At 38.8% G+C, this 24291-nt stretch overlaps 2 protein-coding genes across 3 annotated transcripts; one reads left to right on the forward strand and one right to left on the reverse strand.

Annotated features, from left to right (window-relative positions):
• Positions 1-5553: 5553 nt before the first annotated feature.
• On the forward strand, positions 5554-18899 carry LOC115424395 (testis-expressed protein 2-like). The gene is made up of 11 exons (XM_030141632.1): positions 5554-6883; positions 8370-8570; positions 8956-9235; positions 10491-10678; positions 11967-12167; positions 13196-13295; positions 14412-14535; positions 15036-15173; positions 16876-17085; positions 17178-17298; positions 18207-18899. The coding sequence occupies exons 1-11, from the start codon at positions 5699-5701 to the stop codon at positions 18351-18353; spliced, it is 2895 nt and encodes a 964-aa protein (XP_029997492.1). The 5' UTR covers positions 5554-5698; the 3' UTR covers positions 18354-18899.
• On the reverse strand, positions 18626-23146 carry LOC115424405 (60S ribosomal protein L3-like). Of its 2 annotated transcripts, XM_030141663.1 has the most exons (10): positions 23108-23146; positions 22102-22294; positions 21672-21840; positions 21410-21545; positions 20373-20559; positions 20114-20274; positions 19836-19937; positions 19471-19566; positions 19251-19370; positions 18626-19109 (listed from the first exon to the last, which is right to left on the reverse strand). In XM_030141663.1, the coding sequence occupies exons 1-10, from the start codon at positions 23108-23110 to the stop codon at positions 19050-19052; spliced, it is 1227 nt and encodes a 408-aa protein (XP_029997523.1). In that variant the 5' UTR covers positions 23111-23146; the 3' UTR covers positions 18626-19049. The 2 variants fall into 2 exon arrangements, with proteins under 2 accessions (XP_029997523.1, XP_029997522.1); XM_030141662.1 differs by having other exon boundaries at positions 18626-19370.
• Between the last annotated feature and the right edge of the window lie 1145 nt (positions 23147-24291).

Below are 24291 nucleotides of genomic sequence, written 5' to 3' on the forward strand. Positions count from 1 at the left end.
ATGCATATCAGTTATGTCATTTGACATGTTTGGATGAAAGCCTCAGCTTTTATTTGGAGCAACTTAAAAGGGTCATGTTTTGCTAAACCCACTTTTATTAGTCTTTGGTACATTTATTTTTGTATTTAGGGGCCCTAATAGTTCAAAAAGTTTGAATTTGAGCCCTCTAGGTGCTGCAAAGCATGCATAATTCCATTTTTAAAAAAAGCAAAATATCACTCCTTTAAATGCAACACTAACATATGTTTAAAAGTCTTTCCATCTGTTTTGTTCAGGTTAAACAGTTCATTGTGTCCTCTGTCTATGCAGAATAAATAACAGCAGTTTAACCTCACTGTGCATGTTGATCACCCACATAGTTAAACTACAGTACACTCATTTTCCTATATGGTTGTGCAGTAGCATGACTGGTCCACATACTGCACGTACACGAACTACAAATAAAAAACAATTTTGTTACTGAGTAACGATGGGTGTTAATAGCATTTCCCATATAAATGGCAAGTTTATTATCATGCATTTTAACGACGTGCGTTCCTGAGCTGGCGTTTTGCAGAAACCCACAATTAAATTCTGCCACAGATAACAATAGAATGGCAATATCTAGTCTCACTAATACATGGTATCAATACAACAGTAGCTGCTGTGTTCTAATGATGCAACACTATAAGGCTGATTAACCACAGTAATTATTTCTAGCTTCTCCAGACAAAGAGAAGGAAACCACTATTTATCACTATACTCTCTTCTTCTTATTCTTCTACGTTTTGTCCAACAGATGGCAGCAGACCTTTATGATTATTCTTGTCTCCCATCTCTGTTTTAGCCTCATTGACATTCCACTGTATTTCTTTACATCTTTAACATGCATATACTGACATTCACACCATGCAGAACACTGATAATCCCATTACTGTATATGAAAATTAATCACTTCTTCACCCTCACTGGAAAAAACTACCTCTAAACAGTAGTTTATCAGCCCTGTACAATGTCTTCTGGGTAACTGGATTAAACTAATGAAGACAGATTGTGGTTTGATTTGTGTAAAGTGCTCTATGCAGTGCACAAACCATTTAATAGTGAATGAATGTATTTTCATTCATTCACTGATTCAACCTCATGTAAAGTGAGGGGAATTTTTGGGATTTATTTGAAATTCCCAGTTAGAGTCAGATTGAATATAGTAAATTAAACACTTGAAAATGCAAAATGCAGAGGATAATCAAAAAAATTGGTGATAGATCACTTAGGAAAGGTTAAAATGTTGAGAAATGTATTTGGCAGTATCCACAGAAATAATTCTAGGTCTTTAAGGGTTTAAAGCAGTGGTTCCAAACCTTTTTTTTTTTTTTTTTTGGCTTTTGACCCCATTTTAACATCACAAATTTCTGGTGAACCCAGAACTGAGACATTTTTTTGCTAAAAGTAATTTGTTTTTGATCATGTAATAGTTTGCTATACTATGTTGTAAATAAACATTAATTTTAGACGACATTTCGGCTATATAATGTATATTATTATGGACAGAGGCAGAAAAGCCAGGTGTAGATTACTGCACAAAGTGAGAATATTATTTTCCTTGGTCAGGATATGTACAGTCAGTCCATCTTGGATTTAAAAGGATGACAACTAATACTGAAAAAACAATAACTCAAACTATGAATTATGAAAGAGCTGCTGCATCTGAAACCGACCACAATGAACATTTGAAAGATAAACAGTACCACAGTGCTGCAGTTTCAGCTTCACAGTTTGTCATGTCTTTTATGCATTGGGATTTTCTCTCTCAACTCACCATATATTGTTTTATTTGTAAGTTTTTCTTCTTATTATTATTTTTTTAAATCAATTTCTAGAAAATTTCAGGCGACCCCATCTGAATTCCAGGCGACCCCACGTGGGGTCCTGATCCCAAGGTTGAAAAACACTGGTATAGGGCATATTGATTCTGTCAAAATTAAGAAAAAAAAAAAAAAATGCATCGGTCTGTATTCAGCAAATGAACATCATAACTGAGAGGTGGTTTCTGGGTAAGTCTCAATGGTGACGGATGTTTTAAAACAGTGTAAAATAAATCTATAATAAAAGTACTTGACTTTTAATAAATACCTTTAAAAAGTAAGCCATCTGTCTGCTCTGCCACGTCCACTTGATTTAATACACATTTGAATTCTGTTTTTAAATCCGACGATTTTAGGCAGTGACATAAATTTTCCAGGTCGTGCAATTACATAAGTCTGCAGCGCACAGGACTGCGGTGTCAGAGGGGGAGATTGGAGCTCAGTCCGTGTTTTGACGCTGAGCGCACAGCAGAGAGGAGGAGTCGCTCTGTCAACTGTTGGCCTCTGAAGTCTAATCTGGATTAGAGTTTGGTCCAGTCTGCAGCCAGGACTCCAATAATCACATTATTGTATGTGGGGTTGACGCCTGACGAAGCGGAAGAAAGAAGGGGTGTCAAATGTTGTCAGGCGGCTGCTGCGACGATTTTAAGGCGAACCCGTCTGTCTGGATACGAATAGTGTTTTAAGACTTGCAGTTTTGCGATTTGCACCAAAGATCGGACGCAATCTGAGTAAAGTTCCATGAATAGGCTATTTGGTGGCTGCGGTCGGTGGATGGTGCGCATCTCCGCGTGCAGCGCACCGCACTCTGCAGCATCCAGACTGATCACTGCAGCCTGCACTTCAAGCACATTTGCGCACAAAGCTGTGGTTTCTTCTATGTGAACCTCTGCAACTAACATCACAGGAGTAGCAATGGTCACACTGACATTCAGGTAAGGGCTTTAGTGTTTTATTTATAGCAGCAAATATTATGTTGTAAGAGTCTTTGTCTCTGTAGACCAGTTTAAAATAGTCCCTACAACATTAGGACAGAAAAAGAAGTTTTGGTCCTGTAATGCCTGTGGCATCCTTCAACTGAACTGTCACCTACTCCTAAAGAGAGTTTCAATGGCTCTAAAATAACAATTATGAAAGAGATTGTTTGCTTCTGGGATTTTTGTGTTAATGATTTTCTTAATATCAAGTACAACCGCTCTAAAACCTCAATCCAATGCCCAGTGTGTCATCAGGGCACCAGGGTAGTTAAAAGGCCAAGGTTAAGGGTCATGTGGCTATAATCATCCTGCTTCTCTGCTTGGATTCTTGCCACGGGCTCTCTTTATATACAACACCCAACTTGGTTTTAATTATTCTCTATTATTTAGAGCATACAGATCATTTCATGCTCGTAAAGCCTGGATAAAAAGGCCAGCCAAAGTACAGAGAATGGACCAAGTGACAATTTTTTTTTTTTTTTTTTGTCAGGGTTCAATCCCTTGCAAAGGACAGGGATAAGAGTGGGATTTTCAGCTGAACACTCTGGTCACATTATTTCTCCCCCGTCCATTAAAAGTCATCTACCTCCATCTACTAATTGACAGCCTCTTGAATCTGCCTGTCGTGCTATTTGTAGACACACAGCTTCTAATATCATTTGCTCATCTGCCATATGTTTTCTAGAAACAGGAGCACTGTTTGATTTAACTCATTTTCAGCTCACTATGTAAGTGACTCACTTGACAACTTGTCAAAATAGTGTTTATTATAGGACTTGGTAGGGGGGTGAAAAAGCTCGGATGCTGTTAGCGTCTGATATAAAAGCAGACACTTCACTTTCTAAACCCGTAAAGAGAAAAACTAAAACTGCAGCTGCAGGCTTTCCCTCTGAACCCTTGTGTCAGTCTTTTGATGATCACACTTCTTTTCTTTTTAGCTTCTTCAGAAATTCTCCTACTGTCCTAACTGGAAAGCTGCCAAATCCCTGCTGACTCCATCCTTCGCTGAGAAGCAAAAGGTTTTTTTTTCCCTCTCCCTGTCAGCATGAACTGATCTAAATTGACTCCAAAGTAGAAATTGATTAGGGCAATACAGGGCTGTCTGGAGCTGCTTAAGCACTGGTGCAGCAGCACTTCTGGTTAATTAGATTTGACAAACAGCCCAGCAGGTTTGTGATGTGAGGGCTAAAATTAAAATGTCTTCTTATGAATTGGGTGTAGTGTTAAGGAGGAAGGCAATAATGTGGGCAGCATTGAAACAGCTGACTATTTGTGGCCTTGATAATTGGTTTTATCCGAGTCTGGCCCACAGTTTACAATCTGCAGGACAATTGCCATGTGTAAGTTTGGCAGATAAACTAAAATGGACCAGACAATGTTTTTGTGTGTCTGTATATGGAGAGAAACTTTGGAACAGTCTGAATATCCAACACAAGCAATGCCAAAATATCCAACGATTTAAAACTGGCAAATAAACAGATGGTCTGGTCCCAGTACAAAGATAGTGGGTCCTAATATTTATGTTACATCAATATTCTGTCTTATCTTATTTCGTTTGTTCCTTGTTTTTTGTGTGTTTGTTGATTGTTATGTTTTGTTTGATTGCTGTTGTTGTCTACTTTGTTTTATTGTTTACTTTACTGTGCATTTATTTATGTTGCCTTCAAGGATTTATGTATGTATGTATGTATGTATGTACTTACTAATTTACTTTTCTGGTATGTCAATATGGGTGTGTATGTATGTGTATGTGAGGATGATAAGTAAGGTTAATTACTCATAAGACATCTAAGGAACTTGATTTTTCATATATTGTGCTGATAGGAAGCTACAGGATAGACTGTTTTGTGGAGAAGGGGTGGGATTAAATAAGTTATACTTCCTCCCACTCCTTTTCGAATGTGCAGATGAAGTCATACTTTGCTTTCATGTATATATATGTAAGTTTTTTGTTTTTTTTTTTTACAAGATTTCTTACTATCTGTTTTATTTCTAAGGACCAAGTAAGATTACTTTGTTTTGTTGCATATTTGAAATAAACTAAAGTAATAATAATAAAAATAACACACATATTGAAGAAAACAAGCTTTTTTTCTGCTGAAAGACTGAGTCTGATAAGTTTAGTTTTCATTGATTTTAACATGATATATGGTCACATAAAGCTGGCTGGTACACATGCTATTGCATTACGTGACTGACACTTATAACCAGTAGATTCCAATTCTTTCCAATGATTTATGTTCCAAGTATCTTATCCTGTAATAAAAGGTCCTGTAATATGAAGGATTAGAGATAATCCACTCTAAGTCTTCATCGAAATGTTGACTCTGCACAGTGTGTCTGTAATGATGCAGGAGAAATGTGTCAAATAGTCATGAACATCTTAATGGATCATGACGAATGAATTGGATTATTGCATCTAATTCAGGATTAGCTGTGACTGTGGGATTAAATTCCCTGTGCTAACAGCTTCTCCATGATTCCACAAAAAGAAACACATCCACCCTCCTTTCCCACTTATGCAGACTTTATGTGAATTGACAGGACACGCCGAAAGAGACGAACTCTCCTGTATGCCTGAGGAGAAATGACAAAAAGAGTACAGAGGAGGTTAGACAGAAAAGCTAAAAGGAGACATGAGAGATGCTGGAAATAGAGAGAAGCTGTTGCAATATTTAATATATTCTGTAATTCTTGTTTAACCCATTTTTCTTGTTTTTCCCTGTTTCTAGTTTTCAGAATGACTGACAGGCTACATGAAAAGGATGTTCCAACTCTTACCACCTCCCAGTGCTAACACCATGCTCCATGTATTTGTGGGCTGCTATTCCATTTGGTTTATCGCTTCCCTGTTGTAGTCCATAATTCACAGCCAGCATGGAGGAGAGCAAGCTCATTTTCAGCCTGGACCCCAGTGATGAAGGGCCGTCTGTGGCCTTTTCCAAAGACAAACCACAGGCCATGGAGAGCCGGCCAGACCTCAGCCTGGGGATCGATTTGGATTTAAGTCAAGGCCATCGCTGTCAGCCCCCACACCTGACACACTCCCCCTCATCTCCAGGTTCTCTAGCTGATCTGTCAGCATCATCAGAAGCCTTGCTCATGACCACCAACTTGGTAAAATCCTCCTCGTCAGACCTGGAGCCGAGGGAGAGCAGCTCTCTAAAAGGCAAACCTCTGCTCAGCCTCGTCAAGTCACTGAGCACAGAGATCTCCCGTCGAGTTGAGCCAGAGGTCAACCTCTCTAAATCTGACTCCAAGCTCCATTTGCATCCCTGGAAGCAGCTTACCCAACAAAAGATCCCTGAGGCCAGACCTGAAGAAGGACTGAATGAAAACAACAACTGGGGACCACCTCCTTCAACAGGGAGCATGTCTCCCACTGAATCCCGGGGTAGCTCACTGATCGCTGAGCTGGAGGACACGCGCAGGAAATTTTCCGAGGCCATGCAGGATCCACTGAGTATGTTCAGCAAGATCATGGGAGATGAGAGCCCCAAACAGGGGAGGGCTTCTACCACTGGAGATTCACCAACCTCCCAAGGCAGCGGTGGGAGAGAGGGGGGCAGTGAAGACAGTTCAGCAGACCTTAAGTGCCGTAGAAGGGTGGATGGTGAGCACAGAGGTGTGTGTGACACGCCTGTGAGAAAACGGCAGAGGAGGACATTGATAAAATCCTCTGTCCCGTCGGAACTCCCCACCCAAAGCACAGACAGCCATTATGAAATCCGCACCTATGGAGACATGATTCAGGTGGTGGAGCTCCAGAATGCATCCAGAGTGACACAACGCAGAACTCAGAGCATGCTCCCAGGCTCACCACTGCCTCTCCACTGGCTCTTACCTGTAGGACTTTTGGCGTATGGCTTCTTTGTTTTGCCCCTGCCCTCATACATGACAGGTCTGTCTGTGGGGGTTGCATGTGGTTTTATGTTGGGCCTAATGGTGATGTTTATGTTTGCCCCTCGACGCTCAGCTACCAGATACAGACAGGGTGTTCATTTCAGCAAGACTGCAGCTCTGAACTCTAACCCCCTGGACACAGGTGCAGACATCCTGAAGGTAAACACAAAGTCAGACACATGGTGTAAATAAGAACATGTGCACATGCATGTGACATGAAGGAATCTGTATTTCTTTATTATTAGTTTAGTAATATAAAAATGATTTGACTCTGAATTTATTTTTTCTTTACTTTATACTTGTTAAAATATTGTTAAAACCACATATCCAGGATTGTTGGATATTCACATAATGTTATTGTAGGTTTAACTGTTGAACACAATATAAGTTCTGAGAATGGATTCTCAGTGTCTGAGCATTAATGGTTTCAAATATCCTCCTGTAATAGTTGCACAACACGTCATTATTATAAGAAGAAACTGGAGACAAGAAGAGGAAACTTCTCAAAAGATTCCCTCCTTTAAAAACAGTAGTGAGCTTTATTCTTTTAGCTTCAATATAATTTCACACAGAGTTACTTCTGAGCTGAGTTTTACACTCCTCCCACTGACAATCTGACTTTAAGGTGGATACATTATTTGTGGTATCATATACATTATTGGAGTTAATTGGAGTTAATTGGCTGACCTGCGGTGTTTGTTAGTGTGTGTTTTCACTCTAAAATTTCCTGTAATAAAATAGGACCCATCTAAATAAAAACTGTTGGCTTGTTTTGTTCCGATAATACATTATCATACAGTATATTTTTGATATAATTCATATTTATTATATCCACGTTGAATCATTTTGTTACAGGGACCAAAGAATGTCTGAATGCTAAAATGCATTTCAGTCTTTTTTTCACTTCCTTCTGTACTGAGAAATGTCTGTATAGCTGCTGCAAAGTACCTTACATGAAACTATGGGTCTTATGTGCTATATGTGCACCAGATGAAGCCAATGTCATAAACAGCAGCAGTGACATGTGGTATTGGGTGGCACAAAAAAACAATGTACCATCGATAATGCTTAATGGATTAGTTTTGAGGCAGTTACGAGAAAAACCAGCCTCAGGCACAGCAGGTTCAGCAGCTAAAGGGCAGGTTATTTGGATAATGGTTTTCTTAAAGTACTTCAGTTCTGCTCTGCTCTGACAGAAGGGGTGGGGGGTAGGGGTGGGGGTGGGGGGTCGACTGCTTTAAAAAAAAGGCAGAGTTAGCAAGTTCAAATAAGGTAATGTTTAGCTGTACAAACTGCAGGCTGTAGGCTGTTTCAAAGACACATTCACAGGGTTAAATGAGACTGCAGTATTCTGCCATGTCTCATGTTTCCTCTCCTGCTGAGCTGCTCCAGCAGTTTGACCCACTCATTGAGTATTTAATTCACCCCAGTATAGTATTTGCTACTTTCACATATTTGTTGTTGATGTTAAAGATTTGTCCAGAATTTTCCACTTGTTCTGTCTCGTGATGAAAATAGTGTAAGTGAAGTGTTTCTAATTATAGCTACAGCACAACTGTCAGTGTGTAGTCATTTACTGCTGACTGTGTTGCCATCAGCAGCTGCTTTCTTTGTTAGAATAAACGGATTCATGATTTTCTTCCAGGGTTGGATGAATGAGACACATTGCTACGACCCGGAGACTTTCCACCCTTCCACCACACACTCCGTCTATGTCACCCTGGATGGGAGCCAGCTGCATCTTGCATACCCACGTGCAAACATTTCCCGCTGGGCTGCGTTCAGCGAGCCGCCCCATGAAGCCGTGTTTTTGCACTCACGTATCTACCAGCTGGCTAACTGTAAGGTCAGTGTATTTGCAGAGTAGTCTCTCAGTTGTAAGTCCCATGGGAGCAGGCATGTCCCTCAGAGGGGATCTAAACAGGGAGGCAAGGTGACCTCACGCCTGAACTCTTCACTCTCATCTTTCTGCACCCACTTTGTTATCTAACACGGAGGTGAAAGACTCAAACAGATTAGGTCTAAAGTGATGATGCTTGAATGAACTTGACCCAACAATTGTCTGCGACTCATACTGAGGCAGAAGTAGATGTGCTGAGTAGTGGCAAGAGGCAGAGTGATGTTTTTGCAGTAAGACCTGCCAACATTATTTTGGCTGGTAGCATCTTTTTGGAGATTTTATAGAATAAAATAGAGATCAAATAAAATATAACTTTATTCCTTTATCCCAGGTGTCTCTTTTGCCTCCTGGTTTGGCCCGCAAGAGAATATGGAACAAGAAATACCCCATCTGTATCGTTCTGGCAGATGGGGAGGTTGGGGAGGACGGTCTGCTGGAAGGACAGGAGGGGGAAGAAACAGTAGAAAAGCAGTCTGTCCTAGACCACCACCTTCCTGTGACCCTCTACCTGTTTGGCCGCACTGGAAGAGAGAAAGAGGAGTGGTTTCAACATTTCCTCTTGGCGTCCAGGGCTGGTGCTAAGAGTGGTGTAAATGATGAGGGCAATACAGGTAAGTGTTAACATGTTCTTTTATTGGAAGCTCTAAGGACGAGTCTGGATTCAGATCGGTCTCAAAGTTGACAAAATTTATTCAGATCACAAATAAGGTGGACACTCAGCACTGAGGACTCAAAGACAATGAGCCCCGAACATTACATGAAATGTACATTTATTGACCCTATGGGCGGGCTCACCCGTACAACTGGGTTGGTCTTTAACTTAGCGTTATCTGAAAAGATCAAACAGATGTGGGGCCTTAATTCTAAGTAAACTTATGCCAACAATAAGTTTACCCTTATCACCTACAGGGTGGGGAAGCAAAATTTACAATATTTGAGGCAGGGATTGAAAGACAGTGTATGACCAATTAGTTTATTGAAAGTCATGAGAATTTATTTGCCACAAGAAAATTGACATAATAGAAAATGTTTTTATTCTATGTGTCCTCCTTCTTTCTCAATGACTGCCTTCACACGCTTCCTGAAACTTGCGCAAGTGTTCCTCAAATATTCGGGTGACAACTTCTCCCATTCTTCTTTAATAGTATCTTCCAGACTTTCTCGTAATAGTTTTGCTCATAGTCATTCTCTTCTTTACATTATAAACAGTCTATGGACACTCCAACTATTTTTGAAATCTCCTTTGGTGTGATGAGTGCATTCAGCAAATCACACACTCTTGGACGTTTGCTTTCCTGATTACTCATATGGGCAAAAGTTTCTGAAAAGGTATGGATAATAGTGTTAGGTATGATTATGACATCAATATATGTTTGGTTTCAAAGCAATTGACGTAGTGCCTGCTGAGAAAAAACAACTAAATGTTCATAGTAAATTTTGCTTCCCCACCCTGTATATTTGACAACACTATGTGTGTGAATGTGTGTGTTCAGACATGTATCTAGAAGAAGAACAGTACCTACTTAACTCTTGTGCAGACAGATGTTTCCTATCTTAACAAGCTTGTCCGAGTGATAACACTTAAACTACAACAGAGTACTACATAAATCCTGGTCACAAAGAACTCACTATTAACATTATTGAAGTAAAACAGATTAAACACAAGAATCCTATGTTAAAACAATAACTACTTGATACTAAAACAATTCATCCTAAAACTTCAATATCTAAGGTAAAATATATTTCATAAGAAGACAACATGCGTACATCTGCGTTTACCTGAACTCACTGCAGCATCAATGTGAATGATGGGAAATCTGATGCTCTCTCTCTTTTCTTTGACTTTGTCTTTTCTCTAACATTCAGATACACTATGTGGCGGAGATGCAGCCAAAGAAACCTCAGAAGAGATGCCAGAGTTACCAGGAGCTATGAAAACAAGAACGTTACTGGACTACAGCACCTACATGATTCAGCTGATCGGTTCAGAGAGTTGTGATCCCACCCCCAGCCCCTGCCACAGTGACAAAGGCAGCCCCACGACATGCAAGAAGGTCAGTGAACCAGGCTTTGATGATGTAGCTTTTAGATCTAGTGTCAGTCGTAACATCACAGCACATTTGTCCGCTTTGTAAACACTGGAACTTCATCACTGCTCTGCTAACCCTTTGGATGTTGCGTTAATGCTCTACATAATCCCATTGATCAGAGCCAATCAATATTCATTCATGTTCTATTGTTCTGCTCAGTATGCAGCAAAACCTGGTTCGGGATGCTGTTTCAGCCAAATGCAGCCTTACTGAATAGACCTTAAGGTCAATGTGCAGAAATATCAGATATCACCTGCTGGGAAGGATATTAATAGAAATGTGCTGAGATGCATCAGTGGTACTGGTTGGTTTGGGGTTGATTGTGTGCAGTCAGTTAAAGGGGTCATATTTTGCTAAACCCACTTTTATTGGTCTTTGGTACATTTATTTGTGTGTTTGGACCCTAATAGTTCAAAAAGTTTGAATTTGAACCCTCCAGGTGCTGCAAAGCTATCTTTATATTAAATTTGGCAAAAATCGAGTGAATTTCTACAACCCGTTTTAAGTCCTTCTTAATTTGTTACGTCTATAACTAGTTATGTCTTGACATTTGCGCATATAAGTTCAAGACTTGATGAACATTTCTCCGAGTATGCCATAACTGTTTGTCAGCAGCAGCGATTGTAGTCCATACTGAAAATATGTCCAAACTAGAAAAGTACTCAGAGAGCGCAGACCTCTACCAAGGCAGATCAGCCCCCCACCCCCCATCACTACAAAAATGTAATCATTTGTTCCTTGTGTCATTATCAACATTTCCTCCAAATTTCATCCAAATCTGTCCCTAACTTTTTGAGTCATCTTGCTAACAAACAGACAGACAGACAGACAGACAAACCCTGATGAAAACATAACCTCCGCTGTTTCACTTGGTGCAGGTAACTACGAGTCGATTACCTAAAATGTTCAGTTGTTGGTTGTATTAATGAACATAAGTGGCTGAATGGGACAAAAACATGGTCAACAACCTGGAGGGGGTGGGGTCATGTGCATTTAAAGGGCCAGCGCTCAAAACAACCTCATGTCGTTACTCAAAAATAAGGTTGAAGTTGGGCCTTTAGAGTTTAAGTAATGAATAATTCGGACCCAAACATAGCATTTACAGTTTATGCAGACCACAGAGAAATGTTTTAAAATGCATTATTCGATTTAAAAAAGCAAAAATATCTCTCCTTTAAGAGTTAAGAGAAGGTACAGTTGTAGGAGGCCCAATTGCAATGTGTCATAAATTAGTCTTTACACTCCCTTGTAGATTCATACTGAAGAGGGTTCCTCTGGAGGTCAACCTAGAGCTGAGGCCGGTGCAGCCTCTGGAGCTGGTGGATGCTCTGCAGAGACCCAGCCCGCCTGGGTCAACTCTCTGGTGGGCAGGATCTTCTGGGACTTCCTCAGAGAAAAGTACTGGACCGATCAGGTCGCACACAAGATTCAGAAGAAACTCAGCAAGATTAAGGTGAGGGTTGATGTGTAATGGATCAGTTATTAAATAGACATGTGTGTCTGGGTGATATTCTTAGGTCAAATAATTTAAACAGTTTTGTTTATTCTAGAATCTACTGATAATTTTTCTTAGAAATCCCAAGTACAACTATTACCATTTGAGGTGTTTATTTAAGAAAATAACCCAAAAAAACCCAAACAAGCTGTGAATAATGCAATGGAAACAAGTTTATTATTGATTTTTAAACAACAATTCTCATATTTTAACTAAAAAAGAGCTCAGTAATCAATATTTGGGAAAACTGTTTTCAGTCTCAGCTTTGCAATTTTTCATATTACTGTTAGATAGTTTATTTCACATCTGAGACAAAAATGCAAGCAGCCAACTTTGTTTTGATTGTATATTGTTAGTTAAAAATGCATTATATTACACAACCGTATAAGCTTGAGTTGACAAAATGGTTTCATAGTGCTGATAATATTGCACCAGATCATCCCATACATCTTCATAGTAACACCATTATAGCCGCATCAGTATGATTAATGACACAGCTTCTTTTAAAAAAAAATAGCAGTGGTGACATTAATGTAGGTCGAGGGCTACACACATGGTCAGTGGTTTGTGCACAAGGTGAAAAGACATGACATGAGACCCATCAACTCTGCAGTGGTGTATGTGTGGGAAAGAGAGAGCACTCCGTCTTTTTTCAAAGGCAGGAGGTGAGCATGAGCAGATGAGTGCTGACTATACCGCATCCCATTACTCATTTCCTGCTCCCCCCTTTGACACACACCATCCTTTTTACACCAGTGTCTCCTCTTGCTCCTCTCACCTTTGTACATAAAACACACATTTTTCTCCGCAGGCTTTCTCTGTTCGCTCATTTGTTGGAAGGGAATTAGCAGCCCCGATACCCTCCACTTATTTTAATCAGACATAAATCGGAGAGTGTTAGTGTTATGCAAGAAAGAAACAGATGCTAATAGAAGGCCTGTATATTCACTCCTCAGTTGTGAGTGTGTTTTTGTGTTTTATTGCAGTTGCCATACTTCATGAATGAGCTGACTCTGGCTGATCTGGACATGGGCACTTGTTTACCTCAGGTCCTCAGCACATCCAAACCTACACTAGACAGAAGAGGTACAGTTGGGCTATACAGATGTCTTCTACTGTTAATTTCTCTTTCTTTTTTTTTTTTTTTTTATAAATGCTACCATATACATCAGCACTGCTCTTAAGCTCTTAACCCTGTAAAGCCTGAACCATTAAATTATTGACAGAAAATTCCAGTTCTTTGAAACTGGAGCCTTTATTGGTCCTTCTGAACAACCAAAACTTTTTTTTTTCAAATATCAGTTTCCATGTATGAGTTTCAATTTTGTATCCTATTTGATACATCGGGTCTCAATGCTCAAATAGTATTATTTTTGAACAAAAACATCATATAGCACAAACATGTCTAACAAATTGGTAATTCCTTTTCAAAATTGGCAAAGTTCTGCCTCCTTTCTCATTAATGACAATCATGTAGTGCTACTGGAAAGGCCTCTGGTGAACGAATTCCTCCCCCCGGTGGATTATCTGTATATTGCATGTATCTAATTGTACACATCAGGTTTTTCAAGAAAAAAATATCACACTGATCATGTGAAGGGCAACAAAACTCATGTATCAAATATGATGCATTTGGCATTATAGGCTTAAACACAAACTCCACCCATTTTAGATGAAATTTAACATTTTTAAGAGGATTTATTTATTAGATTTCAGATAAGGGTTTTTATTTATGGAATTTTGTTATGGATTTTTTCGGCCCATATGCCTCTTAATGTTTCCTTAAGTGATCCTCGTTGTATGCATGTGAGAAAGCTGCAATTGGGGGATAAATAAAGTTGTCTGAACTGAAATGAACTACAATGAACTACTTTTTTCCCAGATACCGCTCTGAACCAAAGTACCATCAGCTCAGGCAATGATCTAATTGATTCATACCTGAAATTGCAATGCGGTCCTTAAAGCTTTCCATTGTCTCCTGCAGAAGCGATTAGCAATCCTCTTAGCCTGCACTAAGCTCAAGTAACGTTAATAAGCCAGCACTATCCTCTGTTGGTCTAATTTTCCTTCTTGACCAACACTGTGCCAGGCCACATCAAGGATAGATGCTACGTCCAAAACAAACCGAGGCTTTATGTCAAAGCGCATTAAGAATCATTCCCAAGCCTGTTAGCTCTCTCTCATTTTGGTTCATCTTTCTAGGCCTGTGGCTGGAGCTGGAGGTGATGTACACAGGGTGCCTTCAGATGACCCTGGAGACCAAGATGAACCTGTGTAAGCTGGGTGAAGTCCAGACAGAGAGCTTTGAAGAAACCCAACAAGTGGGGTGAGCATCTCCGTTTTGGAGTATTTACAGTTTGTGTGTTCATGCACACTGCAAAGATCTAAATCTTACCAAGCATATTTTTCTCATTTCTAGTCAAAAGATCTCATCACACTTAAAATAAGACATAATCACCTAAACAGTAACTTTTCAGTGAGATAAAAGAACTTATTTTTAGACAATAGATCTTGAAAATCTTATTTCAAGAAATCTTACCAAGATAATTTTCACCTGTTCCATTGGCAGATTTTATTTGCTTGAATTAAGCAAAAAAAATCTTGAATTAAGCAAACAAATCTGCCAATGGCACAAGTGAAAATGATATTGGTAAAATTTCTTGAAATAAATTTTTCAAGATCTGTTGTCTAAAAATAAGTTCTTATATCTCACTGAAAAGTTACTCTAGAAATGAGAAAAATACACTTAGTAAGATTTTGATTTTTGTAGTGCATTTCCTGAGATCAGTGTTTTATATTAAGATGCAACAATGGTGTGTTTTTCAGAGCTAAACCCAGGCTGTGTGTATTGGCTGATAGTGATGAGGAGTCATCAAGTGCAGGGTCATCTGATGAAGAAGAAGTACCACCACCTGAGCCACAGGGGCCTCTGTCAGATAAGAGCACAGCGGTAGCAGCTGATGGGTACATTTATACCTTTAGTAATGTAATCTGTTACACGAATCACCTTTTTTCTGTCTCACCCATGTACCTTAAAAATGAGACGTTGTTAGAATTTCTCAATTGGCCATTAGCACATGGATGAGAGACCACCTGGGATTACCGGATATTGTAAACTTTGGAGTTTGCATATTCAGGCAGTGTCTGTGTGGTTTCTCTCTAGATAGATGGATAGAATATTAAAAACACTTCCTCCAGATGCTCCAACCTCTATAATGTATAACTCCAGCTCAGAAATAGAGTCCAATAATGTCAACAAGCATCTCCCAGCACAACACAAACTTCACTTAAGGGTTCAACAGACAACCTAACTGCAGTTCAATTAATAACCACTGGTAAAAAGCCTGTGGTAAACATTAAATTGCAGTTTTGACTTGTGTCTACTTGCTTATTATCACATACACACAGATTGCCGATAATTGTCCTGTTGATCCACTAATCTTATCAATACATGTAAATAATTGCTGTAAAATGCAGTTTATCATCTTGTCATGGTCATCAGATATGACGTTCAGAGGCTCTGTCGCAAACATGGAAACACCATCATCTTCTACAACATTGATTCACCAGTAAAACTCATGGAGTTTGAATAAAGACATTGGATGGAAATGCATGGTTTATGCTCAGTTAATGATATATTTTACTGGAAAAAGTGTCTTTTTCTGCAGCTTTCTCTGTTTTTGATATAATACTCAACTTTAATCTGAGTTTTTGTGAACATCTACCTGATCAGTAATTTAAAAACAGGAAAATACCTGATTTATACTAATAAAATACAAAATACAGAAGGTAATGTTATAAAAAAAAATGGTGTTAAATCACTTAAGAAAGGTTAGATATAGAGAAAATTTCATTTGTGAAGTGGCACAACAGTAGCGCTGGGCCTTCATGGGCTGAACAGTGCTTCAGATTATTTTAAAAATGAATATCAGCTTTAATTTTGTGTGTTTTATGCAGTACACCTCTCTGTTCAGTGTCACTGAATGCAAAATATCACCATACAAACACTGAACCTTTGAAATTGCATTCTGTTGTGATTCTATCATTGCACAAGCTGGCTTTGTGATTATGGCTGTGATTCAACTAACTATGCAGCTGTAATTTTCAGGCTGTTACATCAATCAATGTAATAATAAGCTCATACACTCATGTTTTTATTATCCAAAAAAAGATAAGACCCATTCTGACTTTTAGAGATGTAGAAGTAAGTATAAATGCTTTCATTACCCTGAGCTTTGATTATTGCAACAGCCTTTTTACTCATCTTAACCAGAAATGCAAACTGTACAGATCTCAGCTGTGGGAATTTTAACCAAGATGAAGAAATATGAATGTTTTATGCCTGTGTGAGCTTTCCTACAAATGCTCCCTGTTTTTTTTATTTGTTTTTTTGTTTTGTTTTTTATTTTGAGATTTTAAGGCCTTCATGACCTGGCTCCACATTATATTTTAGACCTTTCAAAGCACACTGGAATCAGATTGCCTCAGTCAGTGTCTAAGTCTCTACTCAAAACATACTGGTAGCAGACTGCACATCCTGTTTTTTTTTTTTTTAATTCTTAGCTTTTTTTTTTTTTTTTTAATCATTGTATTATTATCATATCATTGTCATTCACATACTGTCACATGTTGTCACAATTTCTCCACTTGTCTGCATCCTTCACAGACACAGTGGAGGCAGCACAAGTAGGAAGATCCTGAGATTTGTGGATAAAATAGCCAAATCTAAGTACTTCCAGAAGGCTACAGAGAATCAGTACATCAGAAAGAAGATAGCGGAGGTGTCTAACATGCCTCTGATGCTCAGCGTTGAGGTCCAGGAACTGTCTGGGACTCTGACCATCAACATCCCTCCTCCTCCGACAGACAGGATATGGTACCACACATCCAGTGACCACCTTTTCAGATAAATATTGTCTTTTTTTTCCTCCATAATCTCATGCAGTCTATCTTGTTCTGACCTTTCAGGTACAGTTTCTGTGTGCCTCCCCGACTAGACCTACATGTTCGGCCCATGCTCGGGGAGAGGGAGGTGACGTTCACCCATGTCACTGAGTGGATTGAAAAAAAACTGCAGTGTGAGTTCCAGGTCAGTGCATCATGAATCTATCTGTCCATCAGTTCACTTGTAATGCATCATGAGAGTGACGGTAAGTTAGTGTTAACAATAATTCTACATTGTAGGTGTTGGCAGCATGAGGAGTGTGTGAAAAACATTTTATCTTATCTTATGTTTGTCTATTACCCCACCCCCCGAAAGGGAGGCAAGTGGTATTGTTTTTGGTTTGGTTTGGTTTGTTTGTTTGTTAACACTTTAGCAGCAAAACTATTGGCTGAATTCATACCAAATTGGGTTTATAGATTGCCAGTGACCCAGAATAGATCTGATTACATTTTGGGAAAAATAGGTTAAAGTTAAAATTTTCTATTCATTTTTAAAATCTTTTTGCTCCCCATTTACTTATAATGGGCAAATTTTCAAAAGTCTGTCGCAGTAAAACTATTGGTTGAATTCATACCAAACTGGATTTATAGATTGCCAGTGACCCAGAATAGAATAGGTGAAATTTCAAATGTCTATAAAAACATCAGTTTTATTTCAGTTTACTTCAGTCTTGGCACATATATAGAGGCAATGGATATGCTGACATTGACACATGCATACACATGATGACATCAGCTGGACTGATGCCAAAATAAGATACATTACGTGCAAGGGGCGGGGTTTGTTGTGCCTGGCACCACCTGTTGCTTTTATAAAGATTTTATAAGAAGTGCTGCTGAGAGCTGAATGCATTGAATGTTGAAAAATAGCAACATATTTCCAAACATTTTGTGTTGGATTCATTCAAAAATCTTCTGACCCTTTGAAGAAATCACACTATAATTCAGTCCACATGACCAAGTGTTGATAACATGAGAAAGTACAAACATTGCATTTATCTCATCATGATAAGCAGTGAAAATTAAATGCAGTTTTGGTGTCCTCTCCAATAGAAAGTGTTTGTAATGCCGAACATGGATGATCTCTATCTGCCACTGATGACTTCTGGCTTGGATAACCCACCTGCATCCCACCACTCCTCTGTCCAGTCCACATCTCAACAGTCGTCGATGGAGTCCCAGGATTACCTGTCTGAGTAACACATCCATAAGGGGAGATGCTGGATTATCTTAGTGCAAAAAAGCCCAGTATGCAACTGTTGCCATGGATTTGTTATGAATTTATTGGGTGTTGCACAGAGGCACCTGCCACATGCTTGGTGTGTTCATCATAATTAGTGGAGGACAAATGCTCCTGGTGGCTCATGTAAGTATGGTGCTACACTGCCCCCTACTGTGCAGAGCTGTGAACTCTGTCTCAGATGTTGGAAGCAGGTTTTCCAAAAGGGCAAAAATACTGTTTAATGCCAAAACTGACGAAGGTGCATGATTAAAACCTGGACATCTTCACAGCACAAGAGAAAAGAAGATGATCAGTGTTTTGTTTTTTGTTTTGTTTTTTATGTCAGAATAAACTATCCATCTCTCCATCCATTTCTTGACCTCTTTGCAAATTTGTAGCATCTGGAAAATAATCAAATGTGACAGCTAATCTTGTAAAATCAAGTTAACTCAGTGCATGTGATCTCTGAACAATGTAAATTCCCTTGTGGATTTATCAGAGGACAATAAAACACAATGAACATGTGTTTTTCTCTTTTTAATGATTGAACATCTCTTGATGTCACTTATTGAGGTAATTTAGAGTTAAGGTATTGCTTTTGCATATTACCAAATTATTAATGTAATGAATACACAATGTATTTAAAAACAACTATATATTGTGTGAGGGTGTTTTCAGGCCTCCTCTGGGAGAGGCTCTGGAAGTATCTTTTGGACATCCTTCTTCTGTGGCCCCTGCAGATAAACAAGAAGTCAAAGGTTACAGCAGTGCACCAAAAATGAACACAAGAAAGAGAGGAAAAAACAGCATCGCTTGCAGTTAAATCCATACTTCAAATATCTTTTAATTTCCAGATCTGGAGTGTGCACACTCACCAAGAATGCCCTCTTCTCCTGGGCAGTCTGGAAGCAACCGTGACCAAATTTAGAAGTGGTGTCAATGAACTTGAGCTCAATCTGTTCCTTGGACTTGCGAGATGTTTGAACGAGCAGAGACTACAGGAGCATGAACACATTAGCGTGAACAGACATCCTCTAAATGTGTCTTTCATGTATGTGGAAAAATACACCAATGTAGACTAAAATCAGACTGTACCTTCCTCAGGGTGAGGACACGTTTCTTAGCTCCAACCACACATCCTTTCACCATGACAAAGTCATTATTTACTTCACCATAGCGAGGGAACCCTCCCTACAGGGACAAAACAGAGAGTAAAGAATACATGATAACATCATAACATATGACCATAATAACACCTTCATACTTTTGATGCATAATCAAAGGTCTTATAAAACTTTGTCATACTCATAATTCCATCAGTAATACACCATAAGGCATTATGAGGGTATCACATATCCCCCAATGTGTCGCACAAATGGAATAAATACATTATAATCATACACTTCTATCAACCTGTAACCAGAAATTATAAGTATTTTTGTATAGAAAGATGGGAGTACCAAGGGACTAATGGTCTTCTGGCTGACGTCATAATTAGTGGAGGCGTTGTTTCGGATCACTTTTCCATCTTGGATGTGGACACCCTTACCAATACGGTAGATCTGGGATATAAGATAGGACAGGATCAACTCCAGCATCGATCCATAGAGCATGTTAAAACACAATAACACACTAATAATCTAATGATTATATGATGGGAAGATTTTCAGTAAAATAAGTTTTGTCATTTGTTGAAATAATATCTCAAAATAAAGTTGAGCGGGTGAGATCAGCTGACCTTCTTGTTGATCTCAGTACGGTGGTGATAACCCTTCTGACCAGCACGAGCTATAGTGAAGCCCACACGAGACGGATGCCAAGCTCCAATACAGGCCACCTTCCTCAGACCCTTGTGAGTCTTCCTGGGGAGCTTCTTCGTGTGCCACCGGCTTGTCACACCTACCAAACCAAAAGAGCAGAAAGAGGTTTAACTGACTGATTACCTGAATATATTTATGTGAATATAAAGAATGCAACATCAGCAGAACATTTCCAACCTTTAAACCCATGGCCCTTTGTGACACCGATGATGTCAATCATCTCGTCCTGGTAGAAGACAGCAGAGACGGGCACAGCTTTCTCCAGACGCTCTTTTGCCCAGTCGACCTTGTCTGAGATGGTTCCTCCATTTAGCTGCACCTCCGCAATATGGGCCTTTTTCTGCTTTATTGGGAGCAATCGCATCTAAACGAGGAAAAAAATTGTCAAAAAATAAATTAAAAATGAGGAATTATTTTGTGTTTGTAATGTGTCACAACCCCCCCCCACCCCCACCCCCCAAGTGTTTTTCAGGAAAACATATCAACTCTAAAGTACACATATTGAAGCTGTCCTCCTCCTTAACATAGATAAATATATAATAAAAATAATAATAAAAATTCAGAAGTTGTTAATGTATAAAGGTTGAAATTGGCTTTTATAGAAGCAGGAAACATCTTGTACCAGGCTTCAATAAGAATGATCTTTTAATAGGTCTTATTAAGGTTACTGAACATTTTTGTGAATTTTTCAGTATAGAGTACTTTTATCATAATAACATGATTAAGTGTCTTCAGCTTATTTCTGGTGGTAAATTAAAGGCTTACACAAAGAGACCCTGAGCATAGCAGCACTGGTCACAGTCATTTTGGCTGATCTTCATATTGTTTACTGAGTAGCAGAGTGAAGGTTTTCCCTTGGCAGAGCTTCCATGAGCAGTCAGCTTCTGTCGGGAGAATTATTTTTAAACTGGTATTTGAAACGGCACCGTTCAGTGCTGTCTGCAGACAAAGCGTCATGATCAGAGTTGTATAGCTCCTACCAGGAATGAGGTGGCCTTCTTTTTTTTTTTTTTTTTTTGCATGTCAGATAGACAGAAGTCAGTTTCAGCATGGATTACTAGCATTAGAATACCCAATATTAGAAACCAAATGATATGCTGCTAAAAACCAGATTGTACAGCTTTAAGTGCTTCTGATCTGTGAGTTTTGTGCCTAGAAATTAGATTATAAAAAGTAAGTCACTCTTAATATTAAGAGTAAGATATCGTACCCACCTGGGAGTGAACAATAACTCTGATGACTGAACAATATTTCTTCATCGCAGCAAAATCCTTGTCGAGCTGTTTCTTTCCTGTCTCATCCTGCCACTTCTTAGTGTACTTAGTGAAGGCCTTCTTCTTACTTTTATACCTAAAACACAGAAAGTCTTTTACATTAAAACCAGTTAAATCTTTTATGAGTGTTTTATATTAAAGGCATCAGTATTGGTAAACCAAGTATATGTTCAAGTGGAATAAGAGTCACACAAGCTCGTACCAGTTTTTGTAAAATCTGCGCTTGCACTCATCACTGATATGTTCAGCAAAGATGGTCTTGAGAGAACGAAGGCCACGGATTGTGTTAACGTATCCTACAACCCCAACCACAATGACCGGTGGAGTGTCAATGATGGTGACCGCTTCTACCTCCTCTCGCTTTGCTTGCTCTGTGGGGAAAAAAATGGAAAGTATACAAATGAATACAAGAGTGAATTTGAGGAAATATGTCAAAGGATAGATATGAGCTATTGTATTTAGGTTGACTGGTTCAACCATACACTAGAAATGAGTGGATACAACACTTATTTGACTTTTCTATTAAAAGAATCAGTTCTTAACACTCTCTGAAAATATGAAAATGTAATAAAGGTACATTTTTCCTCAGTCCTCCTGTGCATTCATGATACACAATGTCCTTTTGTACATACTGAGGCCTGTACGGTGCACCTCCCTGAGGGTGTGAGTCATGCCGGCCTTGTATCCCAAAAAGGCGGTGAGGTGGACAGGTTGGCTGGGGTCATCTTTGGGCCAGGAACGAACCTTGCCCCTATGTTTCTTGCTACGTTTGTGGGGCAGGAACCCCATGTGTCCATGGCGTGGTGCGTGGAATTTACGATGAGACTGGAGAAGACATCAGTTGTCAGTATGCTGGCACATACTGTTTCCTAGATCTGCATGACTATTACATTGAGGATATAATGGCACAGCAGCCACAGTAGTATGTCACAAATAGAAAAATTCATCACTGTGTACACTCAAAAATATCCAAAACTCTTCATACTGTACATTTGGCCTGATTTAGAAAGTATTTCAGTGTTCTTAGAGACCCCAAAAAATGTATATTAAAGTAACATATACAGTAAGAGGATTTTATCTTTCCCTTTCCCTTTTTTTTTTTTTTTTTTTAAGATTTGTTTTTATCAACAGAAACTTTTACAGGATGTTTATGGTGTAAACATCTACAGTTCGTTACAGTGAGATATGGCACATTTTACAGAAGGAACATACATAAATGTATAAACTTACAGCTACACCACACAGGGATCATTTTTAAACATCAGAAGAAAAAAGAAGAAATAAATAAATTAAAATAATAAAAATGAAAAACAAAACAAAATGAAACAAGAGGATTTAATCTTAAAACCGAGCCATGTTCTGTCTGTTTTCATTTATACATGTCACACGTCATTCAATTCACAGATGAAAACTTGGCTACATACAAATGCACCTCATTAAAACTAGCCACCATGTCAGTACTCCACGTGGTCTTCTCAGCAACAGCCATTACAAGTTAACTCTTAAATATGTTTTATCTAACTATATATATCATCAAACAAGCTGATGAATAATCCACAAATACATACATGATAGACAAAGACAGGTACACGGACAAATTTATGGCAGAAAATAACCCAAATCACAAGGAGCACTGACCATGACTGCGCACTGCCCAGGCGAGGGATAAAAAGAGAGAAGGACCAGCGCTGGTGTAATGGTCATGCATAAGATGGTACACAGTGTAAGAGCTCTAATTTGGTGTTTGGCCCAGATGAGGAGACGTATTCGCTTTCAAATAAGGTAATCTCTGCCAAGGCCTGACAGGACAAGATAGGAGGAGGGAAGAGGGGGCACTAAGGAACCAAGGTAGAGACAAGGCCCAGTAGACAGAAACCATATAACCAAGAAAGGAGGCAGAAAGGATGAATAAAGTTATCACTGTCATGTGGCCAACCTTATCTGCCTGACTGATGTACTCCCTTTTCTGCCTCTTTCACAGTGAATTTATTGCATATATATGTATTTGATTTGGCATGCATTTAGGGTGTGTTAAGTTGGTCTTCTAAAGATGACAATTTTTTTTAAAATATCAACTTTAATGGTAAAGATTGATAGATTTGTAAATTCCTGCAATCGGCTGACATGCTTAGTATCATGCTCAGGTGCTGGCACAAGCATATTGGTGAGTCCTGCATGTCATATCTGCTGTATCAAATTTTAGATACTGTAGTTAAACATCTTTGCCAGTTCAATATCACTTTACAGGAGATTAACCTTTTCATGCACAGTGGTCACTACAGTGGACAGTTATTCTACAGCTGTTCTCTTGTATATTCATGGATTTTGTTGTTTTAGTTTCATATCAGCCAACACAGTGGACGCTCATGCCTCATCCCATACACTACAATTGAAAACATTACTGTAACTTTGCTGTTCTTGATAAACCTGATCTAACATGTTCACGTGTAAATCAATTCCTTGTTATTGTTATTAGACTGTAATTAACAACAAGTTTTTTTGTTTTTTTTTGGGCATATTATATCCATGAAGTGAGTAATGACTAGTATTAGAGTACACTACAAACAAAAAGTTAAGAACTTTTTTTTTTTTTTTTTTGCCTTTTTTTTGGTCATTTTTGCCATTTGTAAATAAAACTGTCTGGTCATTAAAAAAATGTGTTTCAATTCACACAATAAAAAATGTAAAAAGAGTTGTGCAAGAATCCCAACCAAAAATTTAAAATATCCATAACTTTTTGTTTGTAGTGTATGTTAAAATGTGAGAAAACATCAAATTAGCAGCATTTAATGTTTTTATTTCATAGTTTTCAGACAGTATTT

This window comes from Sphaeramia orbicularis, chromosome 8 (genome assembly GCF_902148855.1).
Source record: "Sphaeramia orbicularis chromosome 8, fSphaOr1.1, whole genome shotgun sequence".
NCBI classification, from domain to species: domain Eukaryota; kingdom Metazoa; phylum Chordata; class Actinopteri; order Kurtiformes; family Apogonidae; genus Sphaeramia; species Sphaeramia orbicularis.

Coding starts and splice junctions, on each gene's coding strand:
- LOC115424395 (XM_030141632.1), top strand. CDS start 5,699: ATGGAGGAGAGCAAGCTCATTTTCAGCCTGGACCCCAGTGATGAAGGG. Junction 10,679..11,966: donor GCCCCACGACATGCAAGAAG/GTCAGTGAACCA, acceptor ACTCCCTTGTAG/ATTCATACTGAAGAGGGTTC. Junction 15,174..16,875: donor ACAGCGGTAGCAGCTGATGG/GTACATTTATAC, acceptor CATCCTTCACAG/ACACAGTGGAGGCAGCACAA.
- LOC115424405 (XM_030141662.1), bottom strand. Junction 21,841..22,101: donor GGTGCACCGTACAGGCCTCA/GTATGTACAAAA, acceptor TTTTCCCCACAG/AGCAAGCAAAGCGAGAGGAG. Junction 21,546..21,671: donor CGCAGATTTTACAAAAACTG/GTACGAGCTTGT, acceptor TCTGTGTTTTAG/GTATAAAAGTAAGAAGAAGG.